The sequence below is a fragment of the Schistocerca nitens genome, chromosome 3 (assembly GCF_023898315.1).
Source record: "Schistocerca nitens isolate TAMUIC-IGC-003100 chromosome 3, iqSchNite1.1, whole genome shotgun sequence".
Classification (NCBI taxonomy): Eukaryota; Metazoa; Arthropoda; class Insecta; order Orthoptera; family Acrididae; genus Schistocerca; species Schistocerca nitens.
The window spans coordinates 185,264,063-185,284,712 of record NC_064616.1 but is presented as its reverse complement, the minus strand read 5'-3'; the positions used below and the strand labels follow the sequence as shown (position 1 = coordinate 185,284,712).

General features: G+C 38.6%; 1 protein-coding gene across 2 annotated transcripts in view; it reads left to right on the top strand.

The window, feature by feature from the left end:
• Positions 1-20,650, top strand: part of LOC126248128 (glyoxylate/hydroxypyruvate reductase A-like) — a 539,820-nt gene that overhangs the window by 458,336 nt on the left and 60,834 nt on the right. Inside the window, exons 1-4 of one of the 2 annotated variants that reach the window (XM_049948813.1) lie at positions 2,903-3,037; positions 3,508-3,633; positions 7,747-7,904; positions 13,698-13,920. In XM_049948813.1, the coding sequence (XP_049804770.1) occupies positions 3,537-3,633; positions 7,747-7,904; positions 13,698-13,920 (478 nt within the window). In that variant the 5' untranslated portion in view covers positions 2,903-3,037; positions 3,508-3,536. Of the gene's footprint in view, positions 1-2,902; positions 3,038-3,507; positions 3,634-7,746; positions 7,905-13,697; positions 13,921-20,650 lie in introns of those variants that run through there. The other variant, XM_049948814.1, reaches the window with a different exon arrangement.

Here is a 20,650-nt window from a genome sequence, read left to right as displayed (position 1 = left end):
TCAATAAGAATAACCCCTTCAGGTTTTCAAAAGACCGTCGCCATGACTTTACCGGCCGAGGGTGCGGATCTGAACTTTTTCTTCGGAGGAGAGGTGGTGTGGTTCAACACCATGGATTACCGTTTTGTTTCCGGTTCGAAGAGATGAACCCATCTTTCATCGCCTGTGACGAAGTTCAATGAAAAATCTCACGTTAAGCCTTGTAATGGGCAAGTATTTTTTCACAGATTGTCCTTCGTTGCTCTCTATGGACTTCTGTTAAGCGCCGAGGAACCCAGCGGCCACAAGCCCTTGAGTACCCCAGCATGTGGACGAATGTGTCAGCACTACCAACAGAGACGTCCAGTAGTGCAGCAAGATGTTTGACTGTGGAATGAACGAGATTTTCACTCTGCAGCGGAGTGTACGATGATATGAAACTTCCTGGTAGATTAAAACTGTGTGCCAGACCGAGACTCGAACTCGGGACGCCGGCTGGAGTGGCCGTGCGGTTCTAGGCGCTACAGTCTGGAACCGAGCGACCGCTACGGTCGCAGGTTCGAATCCTGCCTCGGGCATGGATGTGTGTGATGTCCTTAGGTTAGTTAGGTATAATTAGTTCTAAGTTCTAGGCGACTGATGACCTCAGAAGTTGAGTCGCATAGTGCTCAGAGCCATTTGTACCATTTTGAACTCGGGACCTTTGCTTTCGCGGGCAAGTGCTCTACCATCTGAGCTACATGTTACCAGACACACAGTTTAAAAAATGAGTTTCTTTGTGACTCGAGCATTCCAGTTCGAGTCTCGGTCCGGCACACAGTTTTAATCTGCCAGGATGTTTGATTGTAGTACGTCGATCAACTCGAATGAGGGTGCTCGCTTGTTTTAACATTCTACGAGTCATAGCTTTAATCATGAAAGTACTGCGCTTAACGTACGGCCTCCATTTCCAGGCATTTACACTATGCGCATGCGCAGCTGGAAATTTATGCGCGTGATAATTAAAACTACTGATGGCCTTGGGAGAGCCAGTCATGACAAAACTCTACCATCTGGTGAGCAAGATGTATGAGAGAGGCGAAATACCCACAGACTTCAAGAAGAATATAATAATTCCAATTCCAAAGAAAGCAGGTGTTGACAGATGTGAAAATTACCGAACTATCAGTTTAATAAGTCACAGCTGCAAAATACTAACGCGAATTCTTTACAGACGAATGGAAAAACTGGTAGAAGCGGACCTCGGGGAAGATCAGTTTGGATTCCGTAGAAATGTTGGAACACGTGAGGCAATACTAACCTTACGACTTATCTTAGAAGAAAGATTAAGAAAAGGCAAACCTACGTTTCTAGCATTTGTAGACTTAGAGAAAGCTTTTGACAACGTTAACTGGAATACTCTCTTTCAAATTCTGAAGGTGGCAGGGGTAAAATACAGGGAGCGAAAGGCTATTTACAATTTGTACAGAAACCAGATGGCAGTTATAAGAGTTGAGGGACATGAAAGGGAAGCAGTGGTTGGGAAAGGAGTGAGACAGGGTTGTAGCCTCTCCCCGATGTTATTCAATCTGTATATTGAGCCATCAGTAAAGGAAACAAAAGAAAAATTCGGAGTGGGTATTAAAATTCATGGAGAAGAAGTTAACACTTTGAGGTTCGCCGATGACATTGTAATTCTGTCAGAGACAGCAAAGGACTTGGAAGAGCAGTTGAACGGAATGGACAGTGTATTGAAATGAGGATATAAGATAAACATCAACAAAAGCAAAACGAGGATAATGGAATGTAGTCAAATTAAATCGGGTGATGCTGAGGGGATTAGATTAGGAAATGAGACACTTAATGTAGTAAAGGAGTTTTGCTATTTAGGGAGTAAAATAACTGGTCGAAGTAGAGAGGATATAAAATGTAGACTGGCAATGGCAAGGAAATCGTTTCTGAAGAAGAGAAATTTGTTAACATCGAGTATAGATTTAAGTGTCAGGAAGTCGTTTCTGAACGTATTTGTATGGAGTGTAGCCATGTATGGAAGTGAAACATGGACGATAACTAGTTTGGACAGGAAGAGAATAGAAGCTTTCGAAATGTGGTGCTACAGAAGAATGCTGAAGATAAGGTGGGTAGATCACATAACTAATGAGGAGGTATTGAATAGGATTGGGGAGAAGAGAAGTTTGTGGCACAACTTGACTAGAAGAAGGGATCGGTTGGTAGGACATGTTTTGAGGCATCAAGGGATCACAAATTTAGCATTGGAGGGCAGCGTGGAGGGTAAAAATCATAGAGGAAGACCAAGAGATCAATACACTAAGCAGATTCAGAAGGATGTATGTTGCAGTAAGTACTGGGAGATGAAGAAGCTTGCACAGGATAGAGTAGCATGGAGAGCTGCATCAAACCAGTCTGAGGACGGAAGAGCACAACAACAACAACAAGAAAATAAGCATCGTGTGGACGCACTGTTTTAAGTTCTGTGAACTTAGTAGTTCACTTACATTTCGAAATTTTTGTTAGGGGAATGCACAGCTGACATATTCGATGTATTACTGGATTATTTCTCACTACAATATTTCCTGACCATTGGCTTGTATCTCGTCAATTCATTTGAGGGAGTTCCTTCTGTTTGTAAACATGCAGCAGATACTCTTTGGTGACACGTAAAGCGCTGTGTTCAAATTACTTTATCGTAATATCATTTTGTGTACGTTCATAGTTAGTTCACTGTTGACTATCTATATGTAGAAAAGGAACCGCGATATCTTTCTCCTTCAGTTTTTTTTTCGTGTGGTTGAACGTAATAACTGTAACAAAATTATATCTTCATGGCAAGATGCAGGTGATAATAAGTATGCCGTAATGGCATGATAAATTGTAAAACACGTGAGTGCCTCTGATGTGGTGGGAAGCTGCTGACGCAAGGCTGTAAGAATTATTATTTAACTTTGAGATTCGGTACATCTTATCTGCGTATTACAGTCATTCAGTCTTTCGCGACGTAATCAAGCAAAGACTGCCAGTCGAGTATCTGCACTGACGAAAGCCGAGCGGCTCGTATGAGGTTAGTAATGTAAAGAAAAAAATTGGCGAAAAGTCGGTTAGTGTGTACTAGTTAATCATTTGTAATATGATTTTTTTATTCATGATCTAGAAGCCGCAGGTGGAAATAAATAGATACAAATACGTGTTTTATCCGTGTAGAGTGATCTTCGATCTGCACGAAGATGTTAAGCAAAAATTTTGTCTGGCACTACCACTGAAAATGCCACCTTGCTATTGCATTTTAAAAAGTTGTCAGTGAATAGTGCTGTGTGAATTACTTGTGTTGCATATTAATAATCCAGTGGCATGACTGATTTCAATGGCAGCTTTCGGTTGCAGAATGAAACAGTAATATATGATTGCATTATACCCATGTTGTTATGAAGTTGTGATGTGAATACTGTTTGTTGAATAGAACCACTCTTTATCTTATGGAATAGCGAAGGTTTTAATAAAGTTTATGGAATATAAATGTGACATATGTTTCAGGTGACAACTGTGGAGTACAAGCCGTCATAATGACACAACAAATTGCTGTTTATAGCGTGCTACAAAAATTACCTTCACTTTTAAAAACTGCTCTTCCACAACTGCAGTTTCATGTGGTGGAACACGGTAAGGAGTCTTGCTGTGCTGCATTTACTTTCTTTATTATTGCACCATGTACAAGCCATTGACTGGGAAATGAATATGTATGTATTTTAAACAACTTTCTAAGTTTTTGTTGGCATTTTAAATTGCGCAACCATTATTAAAATTTATAATCACCTACTGTAACAAAAAGAATACTTTGACCACCTCTCTTGTCATGATGGAATGCCCATAATTGAACATGATACATCTGACAGAACGTACTTCAATGTATGTCTGATAGAGGAGGCTGGAATCTGCTTTAAAAAAACCAACAGATACTCTGCACCCTAGCTTCTTCATAGGTTCTAGATATCTACATAGGTTTTTTTTTCTCAGTACATGTAAGTTTCAGTGTAATGATTAAAAAAACACATTAAGCCTATAATGCAGTTAGGTTCACAGTTTAGTACCTACTGTGTTAGTGCATCGTATTATGATGATAAGCAATTGCTAGAAAAATGAATAATTTTTTGGCTGTATAATATACAATCCTATCGGTAGTAATTAGTTATCAGCAATGTATGCAAATTATTCCCAGTGATTGCTGTGAAATTGCTTTTATTTATGGCCACAGACAATCCTCGCTTCACTAACAACAAACTGACAAGTCAGTGTCAATCACAGTTGAGCCACTGTGCTTCAGAAACTAAATGGGTTTCATTAAGCAACAATTAAAATGAAAAATTATTTTTAAACACAATGGTTTATGTACCTTCCACACATTAACTATTGCTGGAGTGATAACCAACAAAAAAGTTTGTTTAGCATCATATATTGCTGATTGAATTAAAATCTTTGGTGTATATTCTACCACTATCCAGTGACCATCCCTTTTCTTCTCAAGCCTGTAGCGCTCTCACCAAAGCAGAATCAAGAAAGAGCAGTATCTATGAATAGTTCATACTGGCTTGTTTCTCAAGAGAACTGCATTTTTTGTTGTCTTTGTAAACCTCAAACAGAGTGGTAGAAGCTAGTATTTCACGTAATTAATTTTTGTGCTGTACTACTGTTCGTATTTACAGAATAAGACATGCGAGTAGAAAATGGTAATTTTTGTTCTGAACTATTTGTTATATAGTATTTATTGATATTTTATAAATAGCCTACTCAGATTTACTTATTTAGTGTATGACTTAAAGAATTGTATTTTAGAAGTACATGCAAATAAGCTGATGCAAGCTAAGATAAACTGGTATGAATCAGTACAAGCAGAGTCATATATCAATAGTGAATGCTGAAGAACTGCCTAAAGAATACCTGGAAAACTGGGGAAATAATTCAGTTACTTTTGAAGCTGTACTTTTAAAAACTAGAATTTAGCCAAAAATATTATGTCTGAATACTATTGAAATGCTTTTCTGAGAACACAAATAATCTCTCATAGAAAGACTTGTCTTTCATGTGACTTTCAGAAAAATTAGGCATTAGAAAGGATCCTATTTTAACAGGTGTTCATTATGCTCCAGGTTCATTGGGTTTCTTTGTCTTCAGATAGTGGAATATGCAACGGTGTCTTTAGATTTGGTAGTTTCAATGAAAACAAATAGGCATATGTTCAAAGCATGTACTTTTGTTACAAAAAAAATACCATATTAATTCAAAGACTCCAAACATTTAGTTATTATATATTTAAGCTTGTAATTGGAAACATTCTTCTGCGGCATTGGGAAATAAAGTAACTTTTTGTAGGATCTTGTAAGGAAAGGGTAAGGTGGCGAGGGTGGCAAGGAGTATTGCATGACTCTGCTAGCTGAAATGTCTGTAGTATAAAGTGCATTGTGCGTAAGGGCTAATCTGTTTCGTTTCCTGAAACCTGTGTAGAATGACTAGGTGTATGCTGTCAGTTGGTTCCTGAACTGATGTTTTGTCTGGCAGCACTGTATGAGCTGAAATGGATCTTGTGTAAAATTCTGTAGGTCTTCAAGAGAGGTCTCTCAAATAAAACTTGAGCTTTCTAAGATATTTAGTCTTCATCGATTTTCAAAAGCTCAAGTTTTCTCAGCTTGAACAGCGAGAGAATTTTGTGTGTGGATGGCACCCAAAAGACTACGAAGTCATAAAATAAACCTTAATTGTAATTCAAAACTTTACTGGAGAAGGATTCGAGCCAATATCTCTGGTTTTTATTGCTTGTGTAGAAATATGACATACAGTTTTTCCTTTTGCTTTGACGTTTCAAAAGATTTTGTTCTGTTTACCCAGCTGCTTTAATTAGTTTGATTTAGGGAAATGTTTGTGAAAACAGTCATACTATTTTCCAATGTAAGTACCCTTTGTCTCGCAATACTTGATAGAACAAAGATTCACTGTTCACAACTGATAAAAGGTAAATTTACAAGTACATGTCTGGGCTACATCCTCCAGTGTAGTTAGGGCATGTGCACTGTAATTTTCATAACTCAGAAGTGCCTACATAAAAAGCAAAACTCTACAGTACTTGATGTTGGGAGGGCTACTAAGTTTTAAACTAAAATACAGTATACTACAAATTAGTCACTGGAAGTAAACAGAAATGATACTTTCTGTAATTGAAATACTGGAAGGAAAAAGAAACCTTTGTCTTAACTGAAGTTGTGTTTGGCTCAAAGTTGTTTAACTCTAAAATCAGACTGGAAATTCTTTGTGTTGAAGACTCATTTGGGTCAATGATATACAGAAATTTAGAAATTTGTAGCATTTTTAGTGAAAAAAATCATTATTGCTGTTATTGAAGTAGGACACTTTTAAAAAGCATCCCATATCTTACAGGATACATTACTGATCAAAAGTAGGGAGAAAAGGTCATAAACGTGTCATGAAGCAAATAACTCTTTGAAAAATAGGCAATTTTCTTTTTTGAAAGCCATCTGTCTTAACACTGCAGGGGTTTGTTCATTTTTGTTACTAGCTCTAAATTCTTACACATCCCTTAGATTTTCTTCTCAAAGAATCATGAATGTGTGCAAAAACACCTGGCTGCCCTCAGATTTGGTCACTTGTATGTGACACTTGTTCCTTTAAAATGAGCACATTACTCCTTAACTATACACATAGTCAGAAATCTATGGATTAACGTCAGGTGAGTGGGGATGCCATGTTACTGGACTTCATTGAGAAGTCCATCATTCATTAAATATTTATGTTATGTACTGTTGTGCGAGGTATAGAAAATGGCATGGTTCCCCGTTGTCCATAAACCACAGCCTGCAAGTGTAATGTTCTCTGATAGCAGAGGTAGTGTATTACATGGAAATTGGTAATATTCAGAAACTGCTATTTTGTCCAGCAATTTGTGTGGCAGTACATTTCCATCCGGCAATTCATGCTCACATGTTGACATTAATGCAAACCTGTTGTCTTGTTTCCACGATTGCTTGAGCATTTGGATCTGCCCACATGTTGTTATTGTGGCAATTTATTTTTCCACTCTGTATTGCACCAGATATAGACTCTCTGTGTAAAGTTTCATCTCACTGATATCGTGATGCAACAAATGTAATTTCCTCGCATAGTAGAAATTACCAAATTTCGGATGTAGAATTATGAGCTTATCATTATTTATTGTTTATTTATACAAATAAATTTTAACCACCAGTTTTTCACCTAGAAATATTGTCTGAACTCTTCATATAACATAGCAGCCTGATTGATAAAATTATGGTCTTGAATTTTCTTTCAATGGGCTATGCTGATTTCCAAAATATGCTAAAACATTTGGTCATATAGAAGATCAGTTCAAATAAACTAATAATCATGCAATGGGGTGGTCCCTCATACTGACTGAATAGAAGTTTGGAGTTCTACTCTGCTTGTGTATTTTCCAGTGTATTAAACGTAATATGCGTTGTTCGATGATGGACAAAGAGGATCTTTGATGATGTGTGAAGCAAATTGTAATTTATTTGCACCTACATAAATTAAAAGTATTGCCTTGTGTCTTGTTACAAGTTTATATCATGTAATTAGTATAATAAATAAGTTAATTGGAGCTGTAAGTGTTTCTATGTTGATGAGGAGACTTTAATTTAATTTGAGGATGGTACTGATTTTATCCTTACATAACATGTATTTTCCAAATAAAATTTTGCGTAATTTTATTTTACCATCATGATTTAGGCGCCTCTGATGCATTGGGTGCTCTCCAGAAGGCTGAAATAATAATTGCAGATGGTTTTCTTCTATCTCCCATCATTCATCAGCTGCCAAATGCAAAGTGGATACAGTGTACCTATGCTGGTGTGGAGAACATTGTTGCAGCTGTTGATAAAACAAAGGTAAGTTATATTCTTGATTTATTGACGGGTAAAGTAGAGCTGTGTCATGGTTAGCAGACTCAAATATATTGCAAATCTTACCGTAGCTTGTTTTGATGAGCTTTCTGGAGAATTTCAAATACAGATCTCTATGTTAAACCCTGTCCTTCAGGTATCCCCACAACCAGAAATCAGAGGGAGTGACAGCAGGTGATCGTGCCAGCCAAGCATTTAGAAAAGAGTGGCTGATAATCATTCCGGAGAAGCAGGTGAACTTCACGAGCGATGTGCAGTGGGTCCCCATCTTGCATTAAAACTGTAGAGTTCAATTCGTGTCTCTCCTGTACAGCAGATGCGACATGCTAGCGAAGCATATCGCAGTAATGCTGGTCCATCACACTCCGCGTCTTTGGTCCTTGAGTGCCAACCTGTTCAAAAAAAGAATGGGCCAATCGTGAATGTAGTCATGAAGCCACACCATATGGTGACATGTTCACGATACAGAGGAACTGCATGCACATTGACTGGAGGTGAAGATCCCCACATTCAGCAATTTTGGTGTGCATCTCACCCATCAGAGAAACGTGAACTTCATCTGTCTATAGGGTGGTCCAGGGCCAGCCGTCATCAACTTCAGCCCTTGTGAGAAAGTGGAGAGCAAAGTCAACATGTCATTGTGTGTTCTGTGGTACAAGCTGCTGTATGATATGGATATTGTACGGATACCATTTGAGAATGATTCAGAGCGCCTTCCATACAGTGGACCATGGGATGTCCGACTGTCATGAAACGGCACGTGCACTGCCTGATGGTCAGGAATTGCACGCAGTGTTGTGTGCCATACCAACAGTGATTTCATCAATCACCTGTGGTGAGCATCGTTCAGTTCTCCAGTGATTTGAACTACTTCATCATGCTTTGCACAGCAGGTGGAGAAAGAGGAGCCTTCCGTAATCCTTTCAGCTGGCGATATTCTCAAAATGCAGCTGCAGCATTACTGTTGTTTTGATAATAGAGCTTGACCAATAATGCCCTGCTCCTTTTGTCCAAGCTCATGTTGACACATCAACAAGCACACTGTGACTGGCCAGGTGTGTGAGTTTATGAATCATGATGACTAATCACGGCACCTGGTGGCTGCAGTTGGAACTGGACAGTGATGCTTTGACGCATGGAAATTGTGCACCCCATACTCAGGACATTAATGCTACCAAAGTTTGGTACTCGTGCAGTAATTAGTTTTCATGTTACAACAGGAAAGTTTAATTATAACCACCTGGCATATAAGCTCAATTAGGCAGTTATGTGATACTTTTGAATAAGGGCAGAAAAAAAATTGCTATTATTCCACCTACAAACATCAGAGAACTACGAGTAATTTTTGAAACACAATGCCTCAGTATTTATACAGACATCATCTGTCACCTTGTTGAGTCAGTTCCATATTGTGTTGTTGCACAAAGCATAAATGCACAGTTAGTCAGATGTTAATTGAAATATGCTCAGCCACCAGAAGGACAATGCTCAAGCATTCAGTAACCACTGTAGCAAAACCGTCCCAAAACACCAAGAACTTGAGATCACATGTTTAGGCTTTTAGTGGGTGAAAATCAGTGTCTCCAATGACCTCATTGTTGATGGACTGTTAAACTTTTATCTTCCTTCCTTCCTTTCCTTTCTTTCTTGCTTCCCAACAAACAATGTATTTTTCCCCACCAATACACTTTGCTTGCTCTCTGATCACTAGTAATTCAAGGTTGTTGTCACATTAAAAACTAATATTTAATTTTCCTGTAATTGTAAGAAAATCATCTTGTTAATGCAGTAGACAGATAATGTTAAATTCAGACCATTGGCCACTAAACGCAACAAATTCTTCCTAACAATAACAGAAAATATAGAGACAAAAAGTGTATGATTCATATAGCAGATTCATTAGAATCACAAAGATAGGCATTGCGTACTCTGTCAGCAGACATCCTTTTTGCCAGAAATCATTACCTCTCAGAATATTAACAAAAGTGCTGAAACTTTGTGCAAGCATGGTAGCTCCCATTTCCCTCCCCCTCATGTTACCTTTGTAATCAGTTTATGAATAAAGGTGTACTTAATGAAAGATGGAAATATGCAATAGTAACACCTTATTTATAAAAGACAAGATAAGTTATCTCTAATCATAGACACTTCTCTCACCCCTAATTTGAGAATATGGGCTGTAACTCAGTGAACTATTTTCATGGCAATTTTTTAACACCTTGTTAGTTCAACGTCTGTAAAGGATTATGCACTGAGAAAGCCATATGTAATATCACAACAGAATTCTGGTGGAACTAAACAAGAAAAATGACCCTCTTGGAATTTTCTGTTGCCACTGTTGGCCTCAAATAAAATCTGTAATCTATAAAGGCAGTTTCTTTAAATGACTGCAGTAACAACAGATCTAATGAAATTGGCAGTTGTGTTGCCTAACAGCCATTAGTACAAAGTTGTTACACATGAATGTGAACCATTTCTGAAAGTAGTTTGGGTTGTGTGAAAAGTAAAAGATGGAGAGGAGCAATTGTATTATTCTTCATTTATGAATAACTTATGGGAATACAGCTGGTTGTCATCTTCAACAACTACTGATGTAATGACATCTGATCAACCCATTAAATGTGCCTTAAAAATGACAGTATGTTCACCTATGGAAGTATTGGTGGTTGTCAGAGGTGTCACCGAGATGCATTCCTGTAAACTGTTGGAGAGCTTTGTACACCAGATGAAACTAAAGTTTCACATTGGTAGCATGTAACTACATATTTACATTTCCAAAATTAACATTTTCTATCTGTTTATATAATTTTTATTGGTCCCTTTAAATTCTCTTTGTTCCAAGTGTTAATCCCCACCCAATTTTGCATTACTATAATTACAAATATCCCACCATTTACACATAATGAGGTGCATGTAACTGAAATATAACGATGCTGGTGAGGCATTGGGCCATATGGATATAGTGAAGAAAATGATTTTCCTTCAAACTTTTAAGCCTAAACTTTAGAATTTATGAATAAAATGTGAAGTAAGAGCTTTAGTTTTTGGGGACAAAACAGAGAGAAAAGCTTTTCCTTCACCTTGAACTCTGGCTTTGTCATTAGATAAACTGTATGAATAAAGAGAAGTTCTGATTTCATTCTAGAAGCAATAGCTTTTAAAATGTGAAGGCTGATCAGTAGTAAACATGTTTGCAGAGTGCAGATGTGGCTTAAGTAGCAGCATTTGTACACCGTGAGAAATGCTATAAACCTCTATGTTGTCCACTTGAAGAGCATTATAAAACTCTAAATCATTTCACCAAAGAAAATGTTAAAGGGATTGTGAATCATTTTCTACCAGACACAGGGAAAAACAAGGTGGTGCTGCTCAGAACAGAAGATTGAGATTTTGCCTTGGTGTGTAGCTGATTTGTGATTCCAGTCTCGGATAGCAGAAGAAATGGGGATTCATCAAACTACAATGAGTAAAAGAGTGAGTAGAGTTACTAAGAAGATGATGGAAAAAGCTAACATGCGGATCAAATTTCCGTTGTCACCACATGATGTGACTGTGACAAAAAAAGAATGGATAGAAAAATCTAAATTTCCAAGTGCTGTAGGTGTAACTGACTGTATGCATGTGCGAATTTCAAAACCTATGCAGTATAATGACAAATATATTAATGGAAAGCGTTACATTACTATAAATGTGCAGGCTATGTGCAGTGTAACTTAACAGTTCGCTAGTGTTGAGGCTAACTGCCCCAGGTCAGTACATGACTATCAAAGACAGAGAAATGCATGTGTCAAGGCAGAGCTGATTGGATTCAAGAACATTGTGCTTTTGGGTGATGAAGGCTATGGCCTAGAGGCCTGGATGATGATCCTCTATTGCAATCCAACAGAGGAGACTCAAATCATTCAGCAGGCTTTCAAAAAACTAGTGTTGTGATAAAGTGTTGTTTTATCAGCTGAAGGGGGGGGGCTTCCTATTTTGAAGTCTGTGTTTCAATAATTATAGCTTGCTGCTTTATTCTGCATAATGTTGCGAGACATCTGCAGAATGAAAATACTGAAGATACTGCACAGGATAGCCATGACAGTGGTGATAATGAAGAGGAGCCTGTAACTGAGAGGGAATTTATTAGGAGAGGACATGCAAAAAGACAATGAATTGCAGCTCTAATACAAAATGCAGGATTTTGAAGTATTTTGTCTATGAAAACATACAGAACTGCTTATCTCTAACAAGCTGTCGGTAACATGATCTAAAGAACAGTATTTGTATTAAAACTATTTTCATCTTTCTCCTCTTGAACATTGTTTCCATTGTTCACCTTAGCATTAAGGAAGTTCATTACCACAGCTTCTTTTTCCGTTTGTACCCTTGCCAAGTTCATATGCTCAGGTAGCACCAGCCTGCATAATTCCATGGTACTGAGCACCTTTATCTCATCTGTTTGTGCAAACATTTTGCTTTCTTGAAGGATGGTGGCCTGCATGTGAACTTGCTGTAGACAAGGCATTGCTTTCTGTTTGCTTCTGTAAGTTCTGATTTCTCTTATAATTCACAATAATATTCTAAAGCTGTGGTTAAAAACCTATTATACTTTCTACACATTCTGAGCTTTCACATGTATCAGATGAGGACACCTTCATTTGACAAGTCACATGTGCTGACCTAGAACAAATAAAGTGAAAGGAAGTCTTACGGCCAACAAAACAGCGAAATCAGATGCCTGTGCCTATTCAACAAAGGTTGCTGACAATGCAGATGAAGCAGATCAGTACAAGCTTTTGCTTTTGTATTAGAAGTAAAAGGTAGTAGGAAAAGATAAAAGTTTTTCACACAGCCTGCAGCAAAAGCTCCATTTATTCCTTTTGCTTGCAAGTAAATGCTCTTACTTCTACCATTATCTCCCAAGCTTGTACTTCAGTTTTATTCATGTAATGTTTACAGATATTCCACAAAAAACTTTCTTTAGCTTTTGTATCCCTAGTTCTGAGCCAAAACCAATTTGTGTGGCTAGTGCTTTGCCTCCTAACACTGCCAACCTAACAATAACTGTACTGTATGTAATGTTGTCCATAGCTGTTTTATCAAATGAGATGATGTAGTAAATTTTATAATTTGAAGTTACATATATTTCTTGTTTACAGTTTGTGTCCAGGCCTTGTAATCACTTTCAGACTTACTCCGAATGCTTGAAGTGTTAAAAAATACACATCAAAACTTTTGAATGCATTTTTGAACTGGAAAACTAGATAGAAAAAATTCACCAGAAGAAATTGAAAAAAATTACAATCCTGGCAATTCTGGATTTTTTTTGTCAAAACATATGAACTACCATTGTTTACAATAACTGTACAACTAATTTATTTGCTTAAAAAGTTGTTTCCCACCATTTACATTTTCCCACAATTTACACCCTTTTTAAGGTCTCCTGAAAAGTGTAAAACAGGTGTTTTTGCTCCAAATGAATTGTTACTTACAAAATTGCAATGTGCTGGCTAAATGAACTGAATGTATATCTTTCATAACTGCCTTCTTAGTAGTAGTTTGTAAATGTGTGATGGAGATATTTTGAATTATTACAGAAATTCCTATATAAGACCCATTACAGACAGTATAATTTGTGCTGATTGTGTCACTTTTGTATGAAATAGATACTTTTATGTTAATATATTTTGTTTGATTCTGTATTTAATATTCTCTTTCATTTCGCATTTACTATTGCCTTTTCTGTAATTTTCACCTTGACTTGGATTGTGCCTGATTATGCATGATGTGTTTTAGCTCCCACTTCCTTTTGTAATGACCCGGCTCACTGGTGACCTCTTTGGCGTACAAATGGCTGAATATGTCGTTTCTGAAATTGTCAACAGAGAACGGAATCTGTTTACATACTATGATTATCAGAAGATAGCGAAGTGGGGGAAAGAAGGTTTTTTTCCTGAAGTGAGAACTATGATGGACCTGACTATCGGAATTATGGGCTTTGGTGAGATTGGAAAAGACAGTGAGTTATCAGAGTATACTTTTATTGTCTTTTTTCACTTCAGAATTTTGTATAAATAATGAATATTTATATGATTTGCGAAACTCAACTGTGGATTAATTTTAATAAATGCTATGCTAAGAATGTGTTTCTTTGAGTTGTGAATTTAGCACTCCCAATAATTGGGAGCTCACACTTATTAAAATAAGCTGGACTGTTTTGCTGTGGTCAGGTGAATTTCTTGTTGAAACCAAATGTTTTGGCCCTTCATCCAGAGTACATGTCCGGGGGGGGGGGGGGGGGGGTTGTAGTTTTTTTTCAAAGGTCCAATGGATATGTGACTCGCTACTGATTGATGTAAAATTCCATTTCTGCTTGTTCCATGTGGAGGCGTGATTCACATGTTTCAAATACTTGACCACAACTGACCATTGTTATCAGCCCATGGTGGAAGACTGACACATCTTCTTCAGCCCTGGACTCCAGATAATATTTAGCTTCACATCCTCCTCCTCTACATTGAAATTATGGTTGCTTGATCAATTTGGGGGAGGGGACCAAACAGCGAGGCCATCAGTCCCATCAGATTAGGAAAGGATAGGGAAGGAAGTCAGCTGTGTCATTTCAGAGGAACCACACCGGCATTTGCCTGAAGTGATTTAAGGAAATCATGGAAAACCTAAATCAAGATGACCGGATACGGGTTTGAACCATCATCTTCCCAAATGCGAGTCCAAGGTGCTAACAACTGTGCCACCTCACTCGGCTTAAAATGATGGCCCCACTGTATAGCCTTTTATAGTATCTATTTGTGGCTGCCAGTACACAAGTCTTATCAAAACAAATTCGTGGTCTCCTGGCTTCGAAGTATGTTGCTCAACAATTGATCTCTGTTCCTCCCCTTAGTTCATGTGTTGTGCCCACCGAAGAAATTATAGGTAGTATGGAATCAGGCATTCCTAGTGTGGATCCGGTAACAACTGAGAAAATGTGTATAGGATCATTAAGAGTATAGCCCGCATGAAGCCTCCAAAAAGTAATGTAACTGTGGATGAGAGAAATGTTATAAAACACCTGAATGAGGACAATAGTATTATCATTTTCACTAGTGACAGGGGCAATGCAACAGTAGTTATGAAGTAGCCAACTATGTCAGTGAGATTGTGGGGCGGCGGGTGGATATTTTTGTTAATGTTCCTATTATTTATTTTATGTTGTTGTTTGCCGTTCTCAACACTGGCTCTCTAACTACAATATTGGCAACCAGAAAGTGATTAGCAAAACGTGAAGCCTGTAATTAGAATTCCTAGTGCCCACTTCATCTGAGAAATACATTTATAGCTACAGCTTATAGCTCTGAGGAATTAGGAGACTGTCTGGGATTCATAATCAAAAACCATTCTCTCTAAAATGTTCACTATATCCTGAAAGTCACAGACCAAAAGAATCCACACAATCCAACTACCAGAGCAGTTTAGAGTCTAATGCGCTGATGCAACTATAACTGTTCCAATTAAATGTTTAAGTGAATGCTTGCCATAATTTGATGATAATGTTCATCAAACACCACGCTAATAATGGTAGAATGTCTGTCCTGCGGTGGCACGTGAAAATACGACATACGCAAACTAAAGATAGATCATTAACGTCATTCCAAAATTAACACTTCACTCGAAAACGATTTCATGGTTACGCGTATCCCGAGTAACTTATTACTGCATCCGAGGCTGTTTATATCAACGATACCGACGCGACGCGACTCCCGGCACAGGTGGTGCACTAATCAGCGTCTGGAGAGAACTGGGGCCTTCTTCTCACGCAGCATTCTTACATATAAAGCCGCGGTGCGGACGGCTAAGGGAATGCCTGATCAAATCTGCTCTCCCGACTAGCCGCTGGCCTAGTAATGCACCACTTTAAGTTATCGAATAAATCATTGCTTCCTTTGCTGATGGCCGATGAAGCTTTCAGTTTAATTGTGCAATCAGCACACAAGTAAGTAATCATAATAAAAGTCTGACGTGGCTAAGTCAAATATTTTGGGCGAGAGAATTAATTTAATTACACTACACACAGTAGACTATCTCTGAACTTGCTCTTTGGAGATACGCTATAGCTATAGTTTTATAGTTATTCTGTTGAAATTTCTCACATTTTTATGATCATAGCGGATCTCCCTTCTACTTAAATTTAAACATCCTAGCTTTATTTATTCGCCTACTTAATCTATCTTGCTTCCTTAATCTCTAAGACAAAAACCAGAAAATCGTGAATTTCAACTAAAATTTTAATTTGTGAGATCCAGAATACTGTTTCTAGTAAATTATTATGCAAAAGGAATCTAAATATAAATTTTTAAGGTTCTAGCTCTTTTCTGTTGCGCCAATGATTTTTACAGAAAAATGTCCAAATTTCGAGAATGGTTAAAGTTAATGAACTGATATTCAACACACATTGATTTAGTATTACTCCTGACATGCTAGAAACGTTTCAGGTTATTTACTTGATTTTTAAAGTATTGCGCAATATTTATGACGTCAGAGCTAGTTACAGTGGACTGGCTGGCACACAATGGAAAGACTGATGTGAATTTTATAAGGCGTGAGTAGGCTGCTTCCCTACAAGATTATCAAGTTATTAGATCTGCAAACATATAGGAAGTTCAGGAAGGACCATACTGGCAAAGTTCATACAAATGTAACATGGTTAACAAAAAAAGTAGTCGATCAAACAGAGCACTCACAACAGTCTGTTCACATAAGTTGCACTACCTTAGAGACTTTAGAGGTGGCCAAAAATTCACAAAGAAAAGGTTTCATTGAGACTCATATTATGTTCCACAGCTTTTGTACAAGCTCATGCTGCTGGTAGAGCTCCTGTTTCAGGAGCACAAAAAGCTACTTGTTCATCTTGGTTGTAACACTCAGCAAAGCTGCCTGATAATTCCTATGCCATCATGGGGTGGGTTATGGTTCCAAACAACCTATGTCACCCCCATTGTGTGTGTACTTCTTTCAGCATCATAGGTCTTATTGAACACCAGTAATGTACAGATGAATTAAAGAAAACAATAATTCCTGACTTTTCTTATATTAAATAGAAATGAAGACTAGAGATGGATACTGCTTGGCAGTTACAGTATTCTGCAGATCTACTGAATAACTCAAAAGTTTAGTTCTGGATAACCCTATCTTTGGCAGGCTGGGAAGTACTGTAATACAAAACCACTCCCTCAGTACACACACACGCCGTTGGTGCACTCACAGTAGGCATAATGCGTTGTCATTAGAAAAGTAGACCTGCGTGTGTGAAAGCAAAGTGTTGCTGGTTGGAAATAACAGAGTCCAAATCTATGTCCAGAAACTAACAAAGTATTGCAAGGTCATCATGACTAAGTCCACTGGAGAGCAGGTAGTACAAATTACTGAGTTGGGACAAGTGAGGCTGAGAGGGTCTGCAGCTGTTCTACACTACTGGCCATTACAATTGCTACACCACAAAGGTGACGTGCTACAGACACGAAATTCAACCGACAGGAAGAAGATGCTGTAATATGCAAATGATTAGCTTTTCGGAGCATTCACACAAGGTTGGTGCTGGTGGCGACACCTACAATGTGCTGACATGAGGGAAGTTTCCAACCGATTTCTCATACACAAACAGCAGTTGACCGGCGTTGCCTGGTGAGACTTCATTGTGATGCCTCGTGTAAGGAGGAGAGAAATGCATACCATCACATTTCCGACTTTGATAAACGTCAGATTGTAGCCTATCGCGATTGCGGTTTATCGTATCGCGACATTGCTGCTCGTGTTGGTCGAGATCCAATGACTGTTAGCAGAATATGGAATCGGTGGGTTCAGGAGGGTAATACAGAATGCCGTGCTGGATCCCAACGACCTTGTATCGCTAGTAGTCGAGATGACAGGCATCTTATCCGCATGGCTGTAATGGATCGTGCAGCCATGTCTTGATCCCTGAGTCAACAGATGCAGACATTTGCAAGACGACAACCATCTGCACGAACAGTTCGACGATGTTTGCAGCAGCATGGACTATCAGCTCGTAGACCATGGCTGCAGTTATCCTTGACGCTGCATCACAGACCGGAGTGCCTGAGATGGTGTACTCAACGATGATCCTGGGTGCATCAATGGCAAAACGTCTTTTTTTTCCGGATGAATCCAGGTTCTGTTTACAGCATCATGATGGTCGCATCCGTGGTTGGCGACATCATGGTGAACTCACATTGGAAGCATGTATTCATCATCGCCATACTGGCATATCAACCAGCGTGATGGTATGGGATGCCATTGGTTACACGTCTCGGTCACATCTTGTTCGCATTGACGGCACTTTGAACAGTGGACGTTACATTTCAGATTTGTTACGACCTGTGGCTCTACCCTTAATTCGATCCCTGCGAAACCCTACATTTCAGCAGGATAATGCACAACCACATGTTGCAGGTCCTGTACGGGCCTTTCTGGATACAGAAAATGTTCGACTGCTGCCCTGGCCGGCACATTCTCAAGATCTCTCACCAATTGAAACCATCTGGTCAATGGTGGCCGAGCAACTGGATCGTTACAATACACCAGTTACTACTCTTGATGAACTGTGGTATCGTGTTGAAGCTGCATGGGCAGCTGCACCTGTACACACCATCCAAGCTCTGTTTGACTCAATGCCCAGGCGTATGAAGGCCGTTATTACAGCTAGAGGTGGTTGTTCTGGGTAGTGATTTCTCAGGGTCTATGCACCCAAATTGTGTGAAAATGTAATCACATGTCAGTTCTAGTATAATATATTTGTCCAATGAATAGCTGTTTCTCATCTGCATTTCTTCTTGGTGTAGCAATTTTAATGGCCAGTAGTCTAAAATCTGCCACTGTTGTTTATCATTGTGACCTGGCTCTGTCAAAATACCACTCCGTGCTGCATCTAGTGACATCACCAGATGTATGTGTAATTACACTGATTACACCATTGATACATCCATGAGATTTATTTATTTATTCGATGTGATCTGATGGTACACAGTGCATTACAGATGTCGGAAAAAATCAGTTAACATTGTTAACATATAGTAACGTATAGTATCCTAATGTATTACATTACAAAGATTGATTAAGTTTACTTCACTCCATTGCACAATGTTTTCAATTTTACATAAATAACAAGCTTGTTGTTCTAGGTATTCATTCATACAGTAAAAACAGTGACACAGCAAATTTGATTTCACGGCTTTGCTAAATTTTATGTTGTCTTCAGTGGACTTAATACTAGTGGGAAATTAGTTGAACAGTTGGAAGCCCATGTGGAAAGCTCCCTTTTTACAGAGTTGAGTGTTTGTACGCAAAACATGCAGATTTGAGTTTTTGCTTGTGTTGTGTTTATGTATTTCATTATTTTTTGTGACTCTGGAGTCAGTTGGCACTATGTGGTTTCTGAAAAATTTTAGTGTCTCGAGAATGTATGGGCAAGGCAGTGTAAGGATTTCCAACTTTCTGAAGATGGGTGTGCAGGAATCTCTGGGTTTGTTCCCAGTAATGATCCTCATTCCTCTCTTCTGGATTTTGAATGTGCTCAGGGCAGTTGGAGAATTGCCCCAGAATATCACACCGTATTTTAGGTGGGCTTGTATGTAAGCGTAGTACGCACTGGTTACAACATATACCAAACGGCTGCTCCTCAAGGAACATTTTCAGTCAACTGGGAATGGGTTTGGTGAAAATGGTGTTCCCGAGGTGGAGCTGGTCAGCACCATCAGTTCTCTAAAACTGTACATTCTGACTATGCTTCTGTAATGCCCGTGCAGCATGACTCTGGAATATTTCTTTGAAACATGGAGCAGAGTACACCCTTAGTTTTGCTATGGGATTGTTCCATCATCCTTACACTCTTCGTGATCTGAATATACACACTAAATAGGACTGTCTCCGAAAGAAAGCCACCCACGTGGGTGCTTAGCAAGACAAACTGGATATTTTGTACAGGATTGAATGGATCACATCACTGGCATGGCTCGTCACACCGATGAGTCATGCTAGCCAAAGTCTTTAGGACAGCTAACAAGGCACCTGTTCCATCATGGAATGATAAATGTCACTCTGCTACCACGAATAGGCATGCAGCTCTGTAGATCTTTAACCCCTTGACTGGGCTATTTCTTGCACCAGATAGTGGCCATTGTCATGACCAGTGCTGTGGTGCTACTGCTGTCAGGATTTGTGTGCACTGCTATTTGTCTCAGCCCATGTGGACTAATTTGTGACAATCTTGTGATACTTGGCTAGTTTCCCATACCTCATGGCACTTCTTGCAGCATGGTTTAACTGGCATATTATGATGTACTTTCCTCAAATCAAGTGATCTTGTGATTGTAATTTGTCAATAATTCAAAACCTTTGACAGGAGCAATGTGTGCTATAAAAATAAACAAATTATTTGTGATTATCAAAATAAATCTCAGGCAGGATGTTATTGGATGAGCTCACGCTTACACTTTTTGTATACAAGCCAGCTTCTTCTCAGTACAACGAATATGTTTAGGAAAGTGTCATCCTACCAAACATGTTGGGACTGGCACATAGCAAGGGTTACACACTTTCCTTTGCTGAGAGGAAGAATTCACAAATGCACTGCATTTTACAAGTAAACTTTCAATAAGCTGAATTTGGAAATTGTGTACCAAATTTCCCATAGAACTTCTTTTAGAACAAGTATGAGTTTAGGGCTGGAACATCCA